The sequence below is a fragment of the Zingiber officinale genome, chromosome 4A, assembly GCF_018446385.1.
Source record: "Zingiber officinale cultivar Zhangliang chromosome 4A, Zo_v1.1, whole genome shotgun sequence".
NCBI classification, from domain to species: Eukaryota; Viridiplantae; Streptophyta; class Magnoliopsida; order Zingiberales; family Zingiberaceae; genus Zingiber; species Zingiber officinale.
Genome location: NC_055992.1, coordinates 54,089,657 through 54,100,681, shown reverse-complemented (window position 1 = coordinate 54,100,681; position 11,025 = coordinate 54,089,657). Strand labels below are relative to the sequence as shown.

General features: G+C 37.6%; 1 protein-coding gene across 1 annotated transcript; it reads right to left on the bottom strand.

Annotated features, from left to right (window-relative positions):
- Positions 1-8,272: 8,272 nt before the first annotated feature.
- On the bottom strand, positions 8,273-10,020 carry LOC121973301 (mitogen-activated protein kinase kinase kinase 17-like). The gene has a single exon (XM_042524816.1). It carries the CDS (start codon positions 9,632-9,634, stop codon positions 8,381-8,383), a length of 1,254 nt encoding a protein of 417 aa, XP_042380750.1. The 5' UTR covers positions 9,635-10,020; the 3' UTR covers positions 8,273-8,380.
- Positions 10,021-11,025: the final 1,005 nt, after the last annotated feature.

The window sequence follows — 11,025 nt, the reverse complement described above, 5'->3', positions numbered from 1 at the left end:
TTGGATCACCCAAAATTTGGTCCGATGGGTGATTCATGTTTGTTCTTAAGTTTGGTCTTAAGTTTGGGTTAGTAATTGGTTCTTCAGATTCATTGAGTTCAGGTTGAATTTCGCCATCTTCTATATTTATCGGGTTTACATTTTCTATATTATCTTTTTTCATTTATAGTGGATGCTTTATTTTCTTCATCAAATATTACATTTATTGTTTCTTCAACTTTTAGGGTATTTTTGTTATAAACTCTATATGCTCTATTGGTTGTTGAGTACTCTAAAAAAAATTCTTAGAGTTGCTTTTGATGAAAATTTTCCTAAGTAATCTTTAGTGTTTAAAATGTATACTTTACATCCAAATACTTTTAAATAGTTTAAATTAGGAATTTTGTGGTAGTATATTTCATAGGGTGTTTTATTATGAAATTTGTTAATTAAAATTCTATTTTGTATATGACAGGTTGTATTAATTGCTTCAGCCCAGAATTGATTAGATAATTTATATTCGTTTAACATGGTCCTAGCGGCTTCTTGTAGGGTTCTATTTTTACGTTCTACTAGCCCATTTTGTTGAGGGGCCCTAGGGTAGGAGTATTCATGTTTATATCCATTAATTTCACAAAATTCAATAAAATTATGATTTTCAAATTCTCCCCCATGGTCACTTCTAATTCTTTTAATTTGAGTGTCTTTTTCATTTTCTATTAATTTACAAAAGATTTTAAACACTTCAAAAGTTTCATCTTTAGTTTGTATGAATTTTACCCAAGTAAATCTTGAGTAGTCATCGATTATTACTAAGCAATATTGGTTTTTGCTTAGTGACTTGGCTCCATGTGAATCAAACAGGTCTAGGTGAAGGAGCTCAAGTATAGATGTTGTTCTATTTAAGTTAGTTAATTTGTGGGTTGATTTGATTTGTTTACCCTGTTGACAAGCATTACAAATTGAATTTTCAACAACTTTTAGTTTGGGCAGACCTTTAACTAGACCATTTTGACTCATTTTTTAAATGAGTTTAGTATAAGTGTGACCCAGTCTCCTGTGCCACAACTCAGTTTTCTCTTGTTGTGTCAGGAGACACTTTGTTGAGGATATTGGTAGGTTAATCGTGTAAATATTATTTCTCTTAATGCCCTTGGGTGTGATTTCAGGGTTATCAATATCTTTAACTATACAGCCTGATTTGGTAAAGTTAACTAAGTAACCACTATCACATATTTGGCTGATGCTGAGTAAGTTAAAATTAAAATTGTCAACTAATAATACTTTTCGAATAATAAAATCGGAGCTAAGTTCAATGTTACCTTTTCCGATTACCTTAAGTTTACCGTCGTTGTCGAATGCAACTGACCCTAAACTCTTTAATTTGAGTTTTGTGAACTTCAATCTATCTCCAGTCATATGTCTGGAACATCCACTATCTAACATCCATTGATCCAATTCTTTATGTTCTTACACATAAAGTCCATGAATTAGATTCTATTTGATGAAAAGATAGTTTGATTGAAGTTAGCTCCCTAACTTTCCATCTCACTCAATCTAGGTTTTCAATGAGTGATTATGAGATAGTTTAGTGATTTAATTTTAGTTGGATTTAGATAGGCTTTGGTTAAGTTAATTAAATTTGAAAAATATTAAGTTAAGTTAAATTTGAAAAATATTAAATTAATTGAGTTTGAGAAATATTAAATTTGAAAAATATTAAGTTTGAAAAATATTAAGTTAATTGAATTTGAAAAATATTAAGTTAATTAAATTTAAAAGAATATTAAGTTAATGAAATTTAAAAGAATATTAATTTAACAGATTTTCAATTTAATTGAATTGAATTAATTTATTTTCAATTTAATTTAATTTAATCGAATTTCAACTTCAATTCTAATTCTTAATCATCTCACCTGATCTATGTTTTTCAACCAGGAGATCCTATAATTTTGTGAGATGAATTAGATTCTATTATAGGGTTTGGTTTAACTTTGTGTTAGATTCAGGTTTAGCTTTGGGCTCAACAAATAGGCATTCTTTGGATAAACTTCTGGGCTATGGTGAGTCACTTGGACATCATTAAAGTAACCATGTCTTCGAGGTTTTCCAAATAATTCTATCCACTGAACTTAGTACAAAACCTTGGTCTAACTAGTTAGGATCCATAAAGGGTAGCTTCGGTCAGTTCCACTTAGCCAAATGCACCAGGTCGAAGTCATATCTTCCTAGACATGCATAGACTAAGCTTTCCTTACGTACTATCATCCAATACTTCACCAGTACCGTGGGTCAAGTTAAACTTAGCCCTTTTTTATTCTAGTCCTAATTATCCTGCCGGGTAGGTTGCATTTGGTTACCCTGTCAGGTAGATTCCTTTTGGAGGTGTCAGCTATTCTGGAGCCTTCATTATTGATTTTTCCTTTTAACTTGTTTTTTTAAAAGTTTTAATTATATTCCTTTTAATTTTATTTGTTAAGATAATTAAGATAATTTAGATTAAGATTTATTTAATTATTTATTAGTTAAGATAATTTTTCTTTTTGCTCCCCCTGGATCATACCCTCGATAAGGTCTATCAAGGTAATGTACTTGATTCTTGGGAACTCAATACTTACCAAGTCCAACTTGATTGACCAAGTTAGACTTGGGTACCCATGCTTAGACTAGTTTACTATTTGGTCTGTTGACTAAGGATAGATAGGATCGATATTTCTTCTTGGTTTTGAAACCTAGTCTAGTTCTATTGTAAACGGCTCTTTGTGTCCCAAGAATTAGGTCAAGGTTCTTGGACCCCAAAGAAAACTGTTCTAAGGTCTTCTCCAAATCCTTGACCTGAGTTTTTAGACTAGAATTTTCTTCCTCAAACTTTTGGACTTGAGTTGAATTTCCAGTCTGAACTGGATCAGGCAAGGTTATGGAGTTGGTCACTTCTTTAAGGGAAGTTACTTCCTTTAGAAGCGACTTGATCCGAATTTTGGATTTAGCTACTTTATGCATTAAGTAATTAATTAAACTGTATAAACAACATTTACTTACAGAGGAGTTTGGCCCTTTGGAAACAGATGTGGATCAGTGACTTCTCTTGGATTCTGCTTCCGATTCGACCTCGCTTTCGGATTCGTTGGTGTAGTCCTGGGTCGTTAATGCGAGAAAGCTTGCCTGCTTAACTTCTTCGTCGTCGGATTCCATGGAAGATGACTCGTCCCAAGTTGCCTTCAGGGCCTTTTTCCTCCTTGGTTTCTTTGGATCCTTTTGGTTCGGGCAGTTCGCCTTGATGTGCCCCTTCTGATTGCATCCGTAGCAGGTCACCTCGAATTTGACCTTTGAGTTTGGTTGGGCTTCTTTGGACTGGATGGCCTTTCTGACATCCTTTTTGTTGAAGCCCTTCTTTTGTAAAGATTCTTTACCAGGTTGACTATTTCGGTTGTGAGCTCCTCGTCGTCGTCTGAATCTGGTTCTTCTTCTGATTCTGGTTTGATTCTGTGTTTTGTTCTTGATTCGCGCGCTCTGCCTGTACCTACAACCAAAGACAACCCTTTCTCGGCAGGGCATGCATTAATCTGCTCATGAAGTTCAAATTCTGAAAAAAATTCATCTAATTTAATGGTAGATAGATCCTTGGATACCTTGTAAGCATCTACCATTGATGCCCACAAGGTATTCCTTGGAAAGGCATTTACAGAATACCTGATGATGTCTCGGTTATCTACCTTCTGTCCAATTGCATGAAGCCCGTTGAGCAGATCTTGTATCCGGGCATGGAGTTGGGCGACCTTCTCACCTTCCTGCAATTTAATATTAAATAATTTATTGAATATTAGGTCTCTTTTACTTACTTTGGTGTCGGATGTTCCTTCGTGAAGTTCGATGAGCTTCTCCCATAGCTCCTTGGCACTGGTGAAGGGGTCGACACGGTTAAGTTCTTCTTTTGATAGGCCACACTGGAGGGTGCAAGTCGCCTTGGCATTTGCTTCCACCTTCTTAATCAGTGACATGTCCCAGTCCTCATATGGTAGTGGCTTACTGGCGCCATCAGTTGGTAGTTGGAGCCCGGTTTTGACGATCATCCAGACTTCAAAATGAGTCTGGAGATACGCCTCCATCCGACCCTTCCAGTACCCGAAGTCATCTTCGGTGAATAGGGGGGGCGAGCTGTACTGCAGCCTTCTTGAAGGGCCATTTTAGATCTAGTATGAAGAAGATAAACAACAAGAAAATTCCAGGACTTGATCCTGGATTAGTAGTGCGGGAAGTATATGAAATGAAAAATGAACTCGGGTGGTGTTGCACCAACCTCGAGCAATAAATACGATTACAAAAGAAAACGGATTGGAAAACGGCAAGAATACCGATTCCGATCGACTCCTAAAAATAAAAAATACCACGAAAGATGCTTGATTGGTGGCTGCACCAAATCAAATCTACCCTGCTTTGATACCAATTGTTGGATTGAGAAGCGCTAGAGGGGGTGAATAGCACTCGTGGCTATTTCGTACGATTTAGAAATAGAGTCGGAATACACAGCGAAAAAATAAAAGCACACACACACACACACGCAAACACAGGTTGTTTACTTGGTTCGGAACCTATGGCGACTCCTACTCCAAGGCCCATGCTCGTTGAGTGTTTACGGTGGGCAACACTTATAATATCGAAAAGATGTTACAATTTAAGTACAATAAACAGAAATTAAATATACCAACAACACTGGAAAATAGTAGATTCAGGGCTCCTGGTCGTCAAGATGTTGTTGCAGCACTTTGGGATGGACTCGTTAGCAGCTGGATGCAGAAGGATTGCTTTCACGTAGTTGTATTAGACTATTACTCGAGACCTCCTTTTATTTACTGCTGAAGGCGCCTTAAAGCCCATCTGAGGCGCCTCCAACTCGCCGAGTCAGCCGTGTGGATCAGCACTGATCCGGTCGCACCTCATCCACTTGAAGGCGCCTTCAAGCCACTCCAAGGCACTTCCAAGCCGCAGTCCAAGGCGCCTCCAGCTCCTTTGCACAGCTGGCTTCGGCTTGCACCCGAGGCGCCTCCAAGCTCCATGGAGGCGCCTCAAACACTGTTCATCCGAGGCTTAACTTGTTCCTTTTGTACCTGCAAGATATGTTAGTCCCAAAACAACACCGTACCCTGCAAGACAAAGTTAGAACAAATATAAACATGATAAATTAAGTGGTTAACAGTCATCGGACTGTCCGAGTCTGACTTCGGATTTTCGACCGGAAACCCTAGGTCGACCCGACGCTTACTGTTCCCTCTACGGGGAATGCGTCCTCACCTACTCCCCTCAGGAGATATTACCCGGTGTTAGTCCGGTCCTCTAGACCGACTGGACTTTTTGCCTAGGATTACCACCCCCTAGGACCTAGCGTTACTGCCCCTAGGGGTTTTCTCCACCTAGGGTTACCACCCCCTAAGATCTAAGGTTACTGCCTCTTAGGATTTTCCTTCACCTAGGGTTACCACCCCCTAGGACCTAAGGTTACAACCCCTTAGGTTTTTCCACCTGCCTAACCGCAGTTAGGACTTTCCTGAAATCTCATTTAAGCACATTAGATAACAATGAATCTTAACTTTGAATCCCTTTGCCATTATCAAAACTTAGGTTCGATCGTTGGATGTTTCCCGCACCAATAATATTAAAGGGGGTAGAATAAAGAATATTTCACCAAAATTCTTCTATACACGTAAACTTTAGAAGAAAGATGATTTTAATATCCAGTCAATTAATTCTAGTGATAATGTAGTTGATTTATTCATAAAAGCATTGGCGACGTCAACATTCAAGAAATTGATGCACAAGATAAGGATGCATCAATTAAAAGATCTTCATGATTAAAATCAAGGGGAGTATCTACTGTTGTACACTTTTTCCATCGTTTAGGTTTTTCCACTGAGTTTTACGAATACGGTTTTAATGAGATAGCATTGGATTCTCCATCAATCATCTAAAGAGGATTATTATAATAGATGATTGATTTGATATGATTATTGATTGATGAATCATTGTATTATTTCTATTTTTATATCACTCCACCTATCATATAAATAAAGGTGTTTAATAAAAATATAAGATAAGATAATTCTTTCTTCAATTCTCTCTTCGTCTATTATTAAATTATAATAATTTTTTCTTTTTAAAAGTTAAATAACTTATTTCCTTAAAAAAAATGAAATCAAACTATTATAGTAATTCACGAATACCCCATGCGATTTAGAAGGGAGGTAATTCACGGTGGATTTCGTCCAGTACATTATATATATATATATATATATATAAGCGACGCTTTGTGTGCGACCGTGAGCGAAATCTGACGTGGACTATCTGACGCGACCAAAACTCAATTTTTTTAATCTCTCTCTCATCTACATGCAACAACTTTTCTCTGTTTATTTTAAATTAAAATGAAATTTTATCTTCTCTCTCCTATTATTACATGCAAAAAAATTATTGTAGTAGTGATGATACAACGTTGTAGCAGCTATTATGCAGTAGCTGTTAAAACTTGCACCAGTTACTATACAGTAGCTGCTACAATTTATAGCAGTTACAATGCAGTAACTGCTACAACTTATAGCAGTTAGTATACAATAGCTTCTACAACGGTGCAGAAGCTGCTATAATGGTACAGAAGCTGCTACAACGGTGCAGAAGTTGCTACAACGGTGTAGTAGTACAATGGTGCAGAAGCTGCTACAACGATGTAGTAGTTGCTACAACGGTGCAAAAGCTGTTACAACGGTGTAGTAATATAACAGTGCAGAAGCTACTACAACGATACAGAAACTGCTATAACGATATAGTAACTGCTACAATAGTACAGTATATACTACAATAGTGCAATTTTAGTCTACCATCAAAAGGTAGGTAGTTTAATATATTTTGAAATTAAAGACATGTTTGATTTTTTCCATATTTTTAAGAATTTTTTTAATTTCCTTAAAATAATTTTAAATAAATATTATTTGATAATAGTATTGACAAAGGTATTTTTAAGAAAAACAGGAGGGGGAAATGAAAATATAACTTCTGGTCACACACAACACACGACAACGCCTTTTGGAAATTTGTAAAGCGGGCGTTGCCTAATCTAAGAGTATTTATAACATTAACCTATTATAATATCTATCATTTTATTCAAAAAAATATAAGGTTTACTATCACATACTCATTATAATAATACTTCTTTCACCCATATTTCTTTTAATATTAACACTCATTATTTATATCTCACAGTCCACTCAATCATCTTAAAATTAATACATGTTAAACAAAAATAATTTAAATATATTTTAAAATATTAAAATTATTATTTTTAATAATAATCTTACTTTAAAAAAATAATTTTTACCTTTTTTATTCAATTTTTAATTTTTAATTTTATAGTTTTTTAATAAATAAAATTAAAAAAATAAACTGGTGGGGTGATCCAGGGCTAGACCACCCTACCTCACTTGAACACGATCAATCTCTCTTGAACGTGTTCAAGTGAAGAGATGTTAGAGCATTTGCAATGCAGATGTTAAAGAGTGTTATAACAATCCCTTGCTGTTAAAAACATAAGGAAGGGGGTGTTATAACACCCTTTACTTGAACGCATTCAAGCAAACGGGACTAGCCCACCTCATGTATATATATATTTTTTAGTTTTTTAATTTTATTTATTAAAAATTTATAAAATTTTAAAATAAAAAATTAAATAAAATGGTTAGTTTTTTAACAGTTATTTTTTAACGGCTAGTTCAATTTCATAATTATATGGTAATTTAAAATAAATTTCGTTTTCACAACTTTATAATTTTAGCCGCTCAGTTGTAATTTTATTTTCCCAATTTTATAATTTTAACCGCTTAGTTAAAATTTTATTTTCATAACTTTGTAATTTTAGCCACTTAATTGTAATTTCATTTTCTCAATTTTGTAATTTCATTTTCTCACAAACATCTATTTTATTTAATAAATATATTAAAAATAATGTTATTTTTGAAAAATAATAAAATTATATTTTTTAAAAAGATTATTATTAAAATAATAATAATAATAATTTAAATATTTTAAAACATATTTAAAATGTATTTATTTAATATAATATAATTTTAAGATAATTAAGTGGAGTGTAAAACTCATAAATAATGAGTGTTAATGTTAAAAGAAATATGGATAAAAGATAATGTTGTGATAATAAGTATGTGATAATAGAATTCATATTTTTTTTGTTGAGATGATAAATATTATAACAATATAGCTTTATGGATATCCTTATAAATTATAATACCCTTTCATAACCTTTTTAACATAAAAAAAATGTTATAACACCTCTTTAACAGAGCATTATGGATGCTCTAACACGATGCCAGTTCCTTGTCATCGAGTCACCGGCTGCCTATTCTCAGCAAACCGCAGCTCGGTTAAAGACAAGACACGAGACGAGGCGATTAATTGCCAGAAAAAAGAGCCAATACCAAATCTCAATTTGGATTTCCCGCTTATGCTTTTCTGAAACGGAATCAACGCGGCAACTGCAACTACTCTCGCTTTTACATGAATTACAATGACTAGTAACCAGCCCCTTCTCATATGCCGAATCATTATCGAAAGAATGAGAGATTGTTTCAGCCCCAGTGCGTTGGGTTTCGTCTCCGTCGTTGCTCCTAATTGTTACCCAAATGTTATCCCACGTCCAGTCAGGAATGCTACTGCAGATCAGCTGATCGATCCTCTCAGACGGTTTATCGGTGGCGGGGCATTCGTCGGCTTCCTCATCGCCGTCCGGCACAGACTCCCAGAACGCCTGGTTCAGAGTGCTCTTTGGGGATACCTCCAATTTGGCTATCGATGAGGAGGAATTCACGAACACGTGCTGGAGAAGTTGCTCTGCCGTCCACCGCTCTCTGGGGTCCCTCGCCAAACACTTGGTCAGGAAGTCTTTCCCCTCGCAAGAGAGCCAGTTCGGTATCTCCGGCACTTCCTGCGAGAACGCAATCCGGTGAACAGCCGCGAGGGGGTCGACGACGTCGGGCCAAGGGGCGTGGCCGGTGGCCATCTCTATGACGGTGCAGCCTAACGCCCACACATCGGCCGGCGGCCCTTGCCCTTGGCCGCGGGCCACTTCAGGGGCCATGAACACGGGCGTGCCTCGCAACCTGCAGCATGGCTCGTCGTCACTGTCGCGTTTGCCAATCGGAATGGCGGAGCCCAAGTCGGCGAGCATGGCGTGGCCATCGGAGGTAATTAGGACGTTTCTCCCCTTGACGTCGCAATGAAGGATGCCCCTGGAGTGCAGGTGAGCCAGGCCTCTGAGGATGTCGCATGTGATTGACCTAATGGCCAAGTCATTCAGGCGACCTCCTTTCTTGGCGACATAGTCGGATAGTGATCCCTCTGCTGCGTACTCCAAGAAGAGGTTGTAGTAGAGACTGCTGGAGGGTGAATCCCAGCTGATATCGAATCCAAGACAAGCGACTAAATAAGGAGAATCGAGGGATGAGAGTAGGCTCTGCTCCCTCTGCAGCGAGGCTGAGTGAGCGGCCAACGCCGACTTGACGGAGAAAACTTGCCCTGTGGAAAGATGGGTAGCGATGTAGACGGCCGAGGAGGAGCCACGACCGATAAGCTTTCCCCGGCGCCACCCACTAATTCCCATTTTACAATAGAAGAAAAGGTTGTTATCTTGTCGATTAAAGCAAGGGGCTAGGCGGACGGACGGATATATAAACGCGAAGAAGAAGCATTGAGAATTATGATTTTGGCAGCGGGCACACTGGCCAAATGCCGAACACCTTGCGGGCCTTGGCAGCTGTAGAAAACATTAAATTATTAATAAAGATTATTGCCCAAAAACACTTTGGCAGGATGTGGGCAGAGGAGGATCCACGTTTGGATTGATGACGTAAAGGTTTCTCTTGTCCAATTCACTACTCAGTGGAGGGATTGGGTGGACGTGGGCGGCCATGGTCCAACGAAGCAAGCAGGATTGGGCATATAATTAGGCATCCGCCAACCTCAACAACCAAGGAGGCGGAGGAGGCATCATCCCCAATTACTCAAGCAAAATGTCGACGGAATTAATTTATGTGCACGGTTGGATTGGATTGGATTTTACTTTGTTGATCCACCGTGACTCTTCCACGTGCTTGTGACCTATTATTATATTTTTATTACCAGACACAGACACGGTGGGAAAAGGAGGAGGTAGAGAGAATAAGAGGGAGGAGGGTTCGTTGGTTGGTTGGTTAGTTGATCTGTGCCATCCAAAAAGGCAGCTGGCACTTACATGTTGATACTTGAACTAACAGACTTAAGTGATGCGTGACCTGCCAATCTATTAATGACTTGGTGAACAATAATCGATGTTTTTTTATTATATGTTTACGAGTTCAAGTCTGATTTTATTTTTATTTTATATTTTGAGAAGAAACATGTCTAGCTATATATTTTTTTAAAAAAAATTGAAGATGATTGATTACTGTCTATATAATTCAATAATTTAGAATCATTGGATGGGTGTATTTTTATATAGGATAAATATCCAACCTGAATGATAATGTCTATAGGAGAGTCACGCTTCCTTGGATGATAAAAAAATTGGAGCAGAAGAGAAGCAGAATCCAAATGGCAACTCAAAAGGCACAAACGACGTGGAAGAGCCAATCAATGGCTTGGAAGCCAAACAATGATACACATCTTGAGTTGCCAGTGAAATCGCCAAGAGGCCATCTTCGTGGGTGATACGCCAATGGCTTTGCGCGGCATGCGTCGGTGGCGGATATGGCGGACCTACCTTTTGGTTGGTAGAGGGGCGGACCACGTCGGTTGAAAAGATGCTAATGCTGTGTGGACACAAGAGGCACGTTTTTTAGGCGTGTGGCTCTGGGGAGATGGGACATCCAAATCAAACTGCCGGTTTGTTTTGGCACCCTTTAGTTTCTGCTTTTCTCTCCCACAATCAAAGGAATAGTACGTTTCCGAGTACACTGGGCCTATTACGATAAACCATCCATGCTAAATTAAATTTTATATTATTCAAATTATTTA

What these genes read in the sequence shown, in the direction of transcription:
- LOC121973301 (XM_042524816.1), bottom strand. Translation starts at nt 9,634, where the DNA reads ATGGGAATTAGTGGGTGGCGCCGGGGAAAGCTTATCGGTCGTGGCTCC.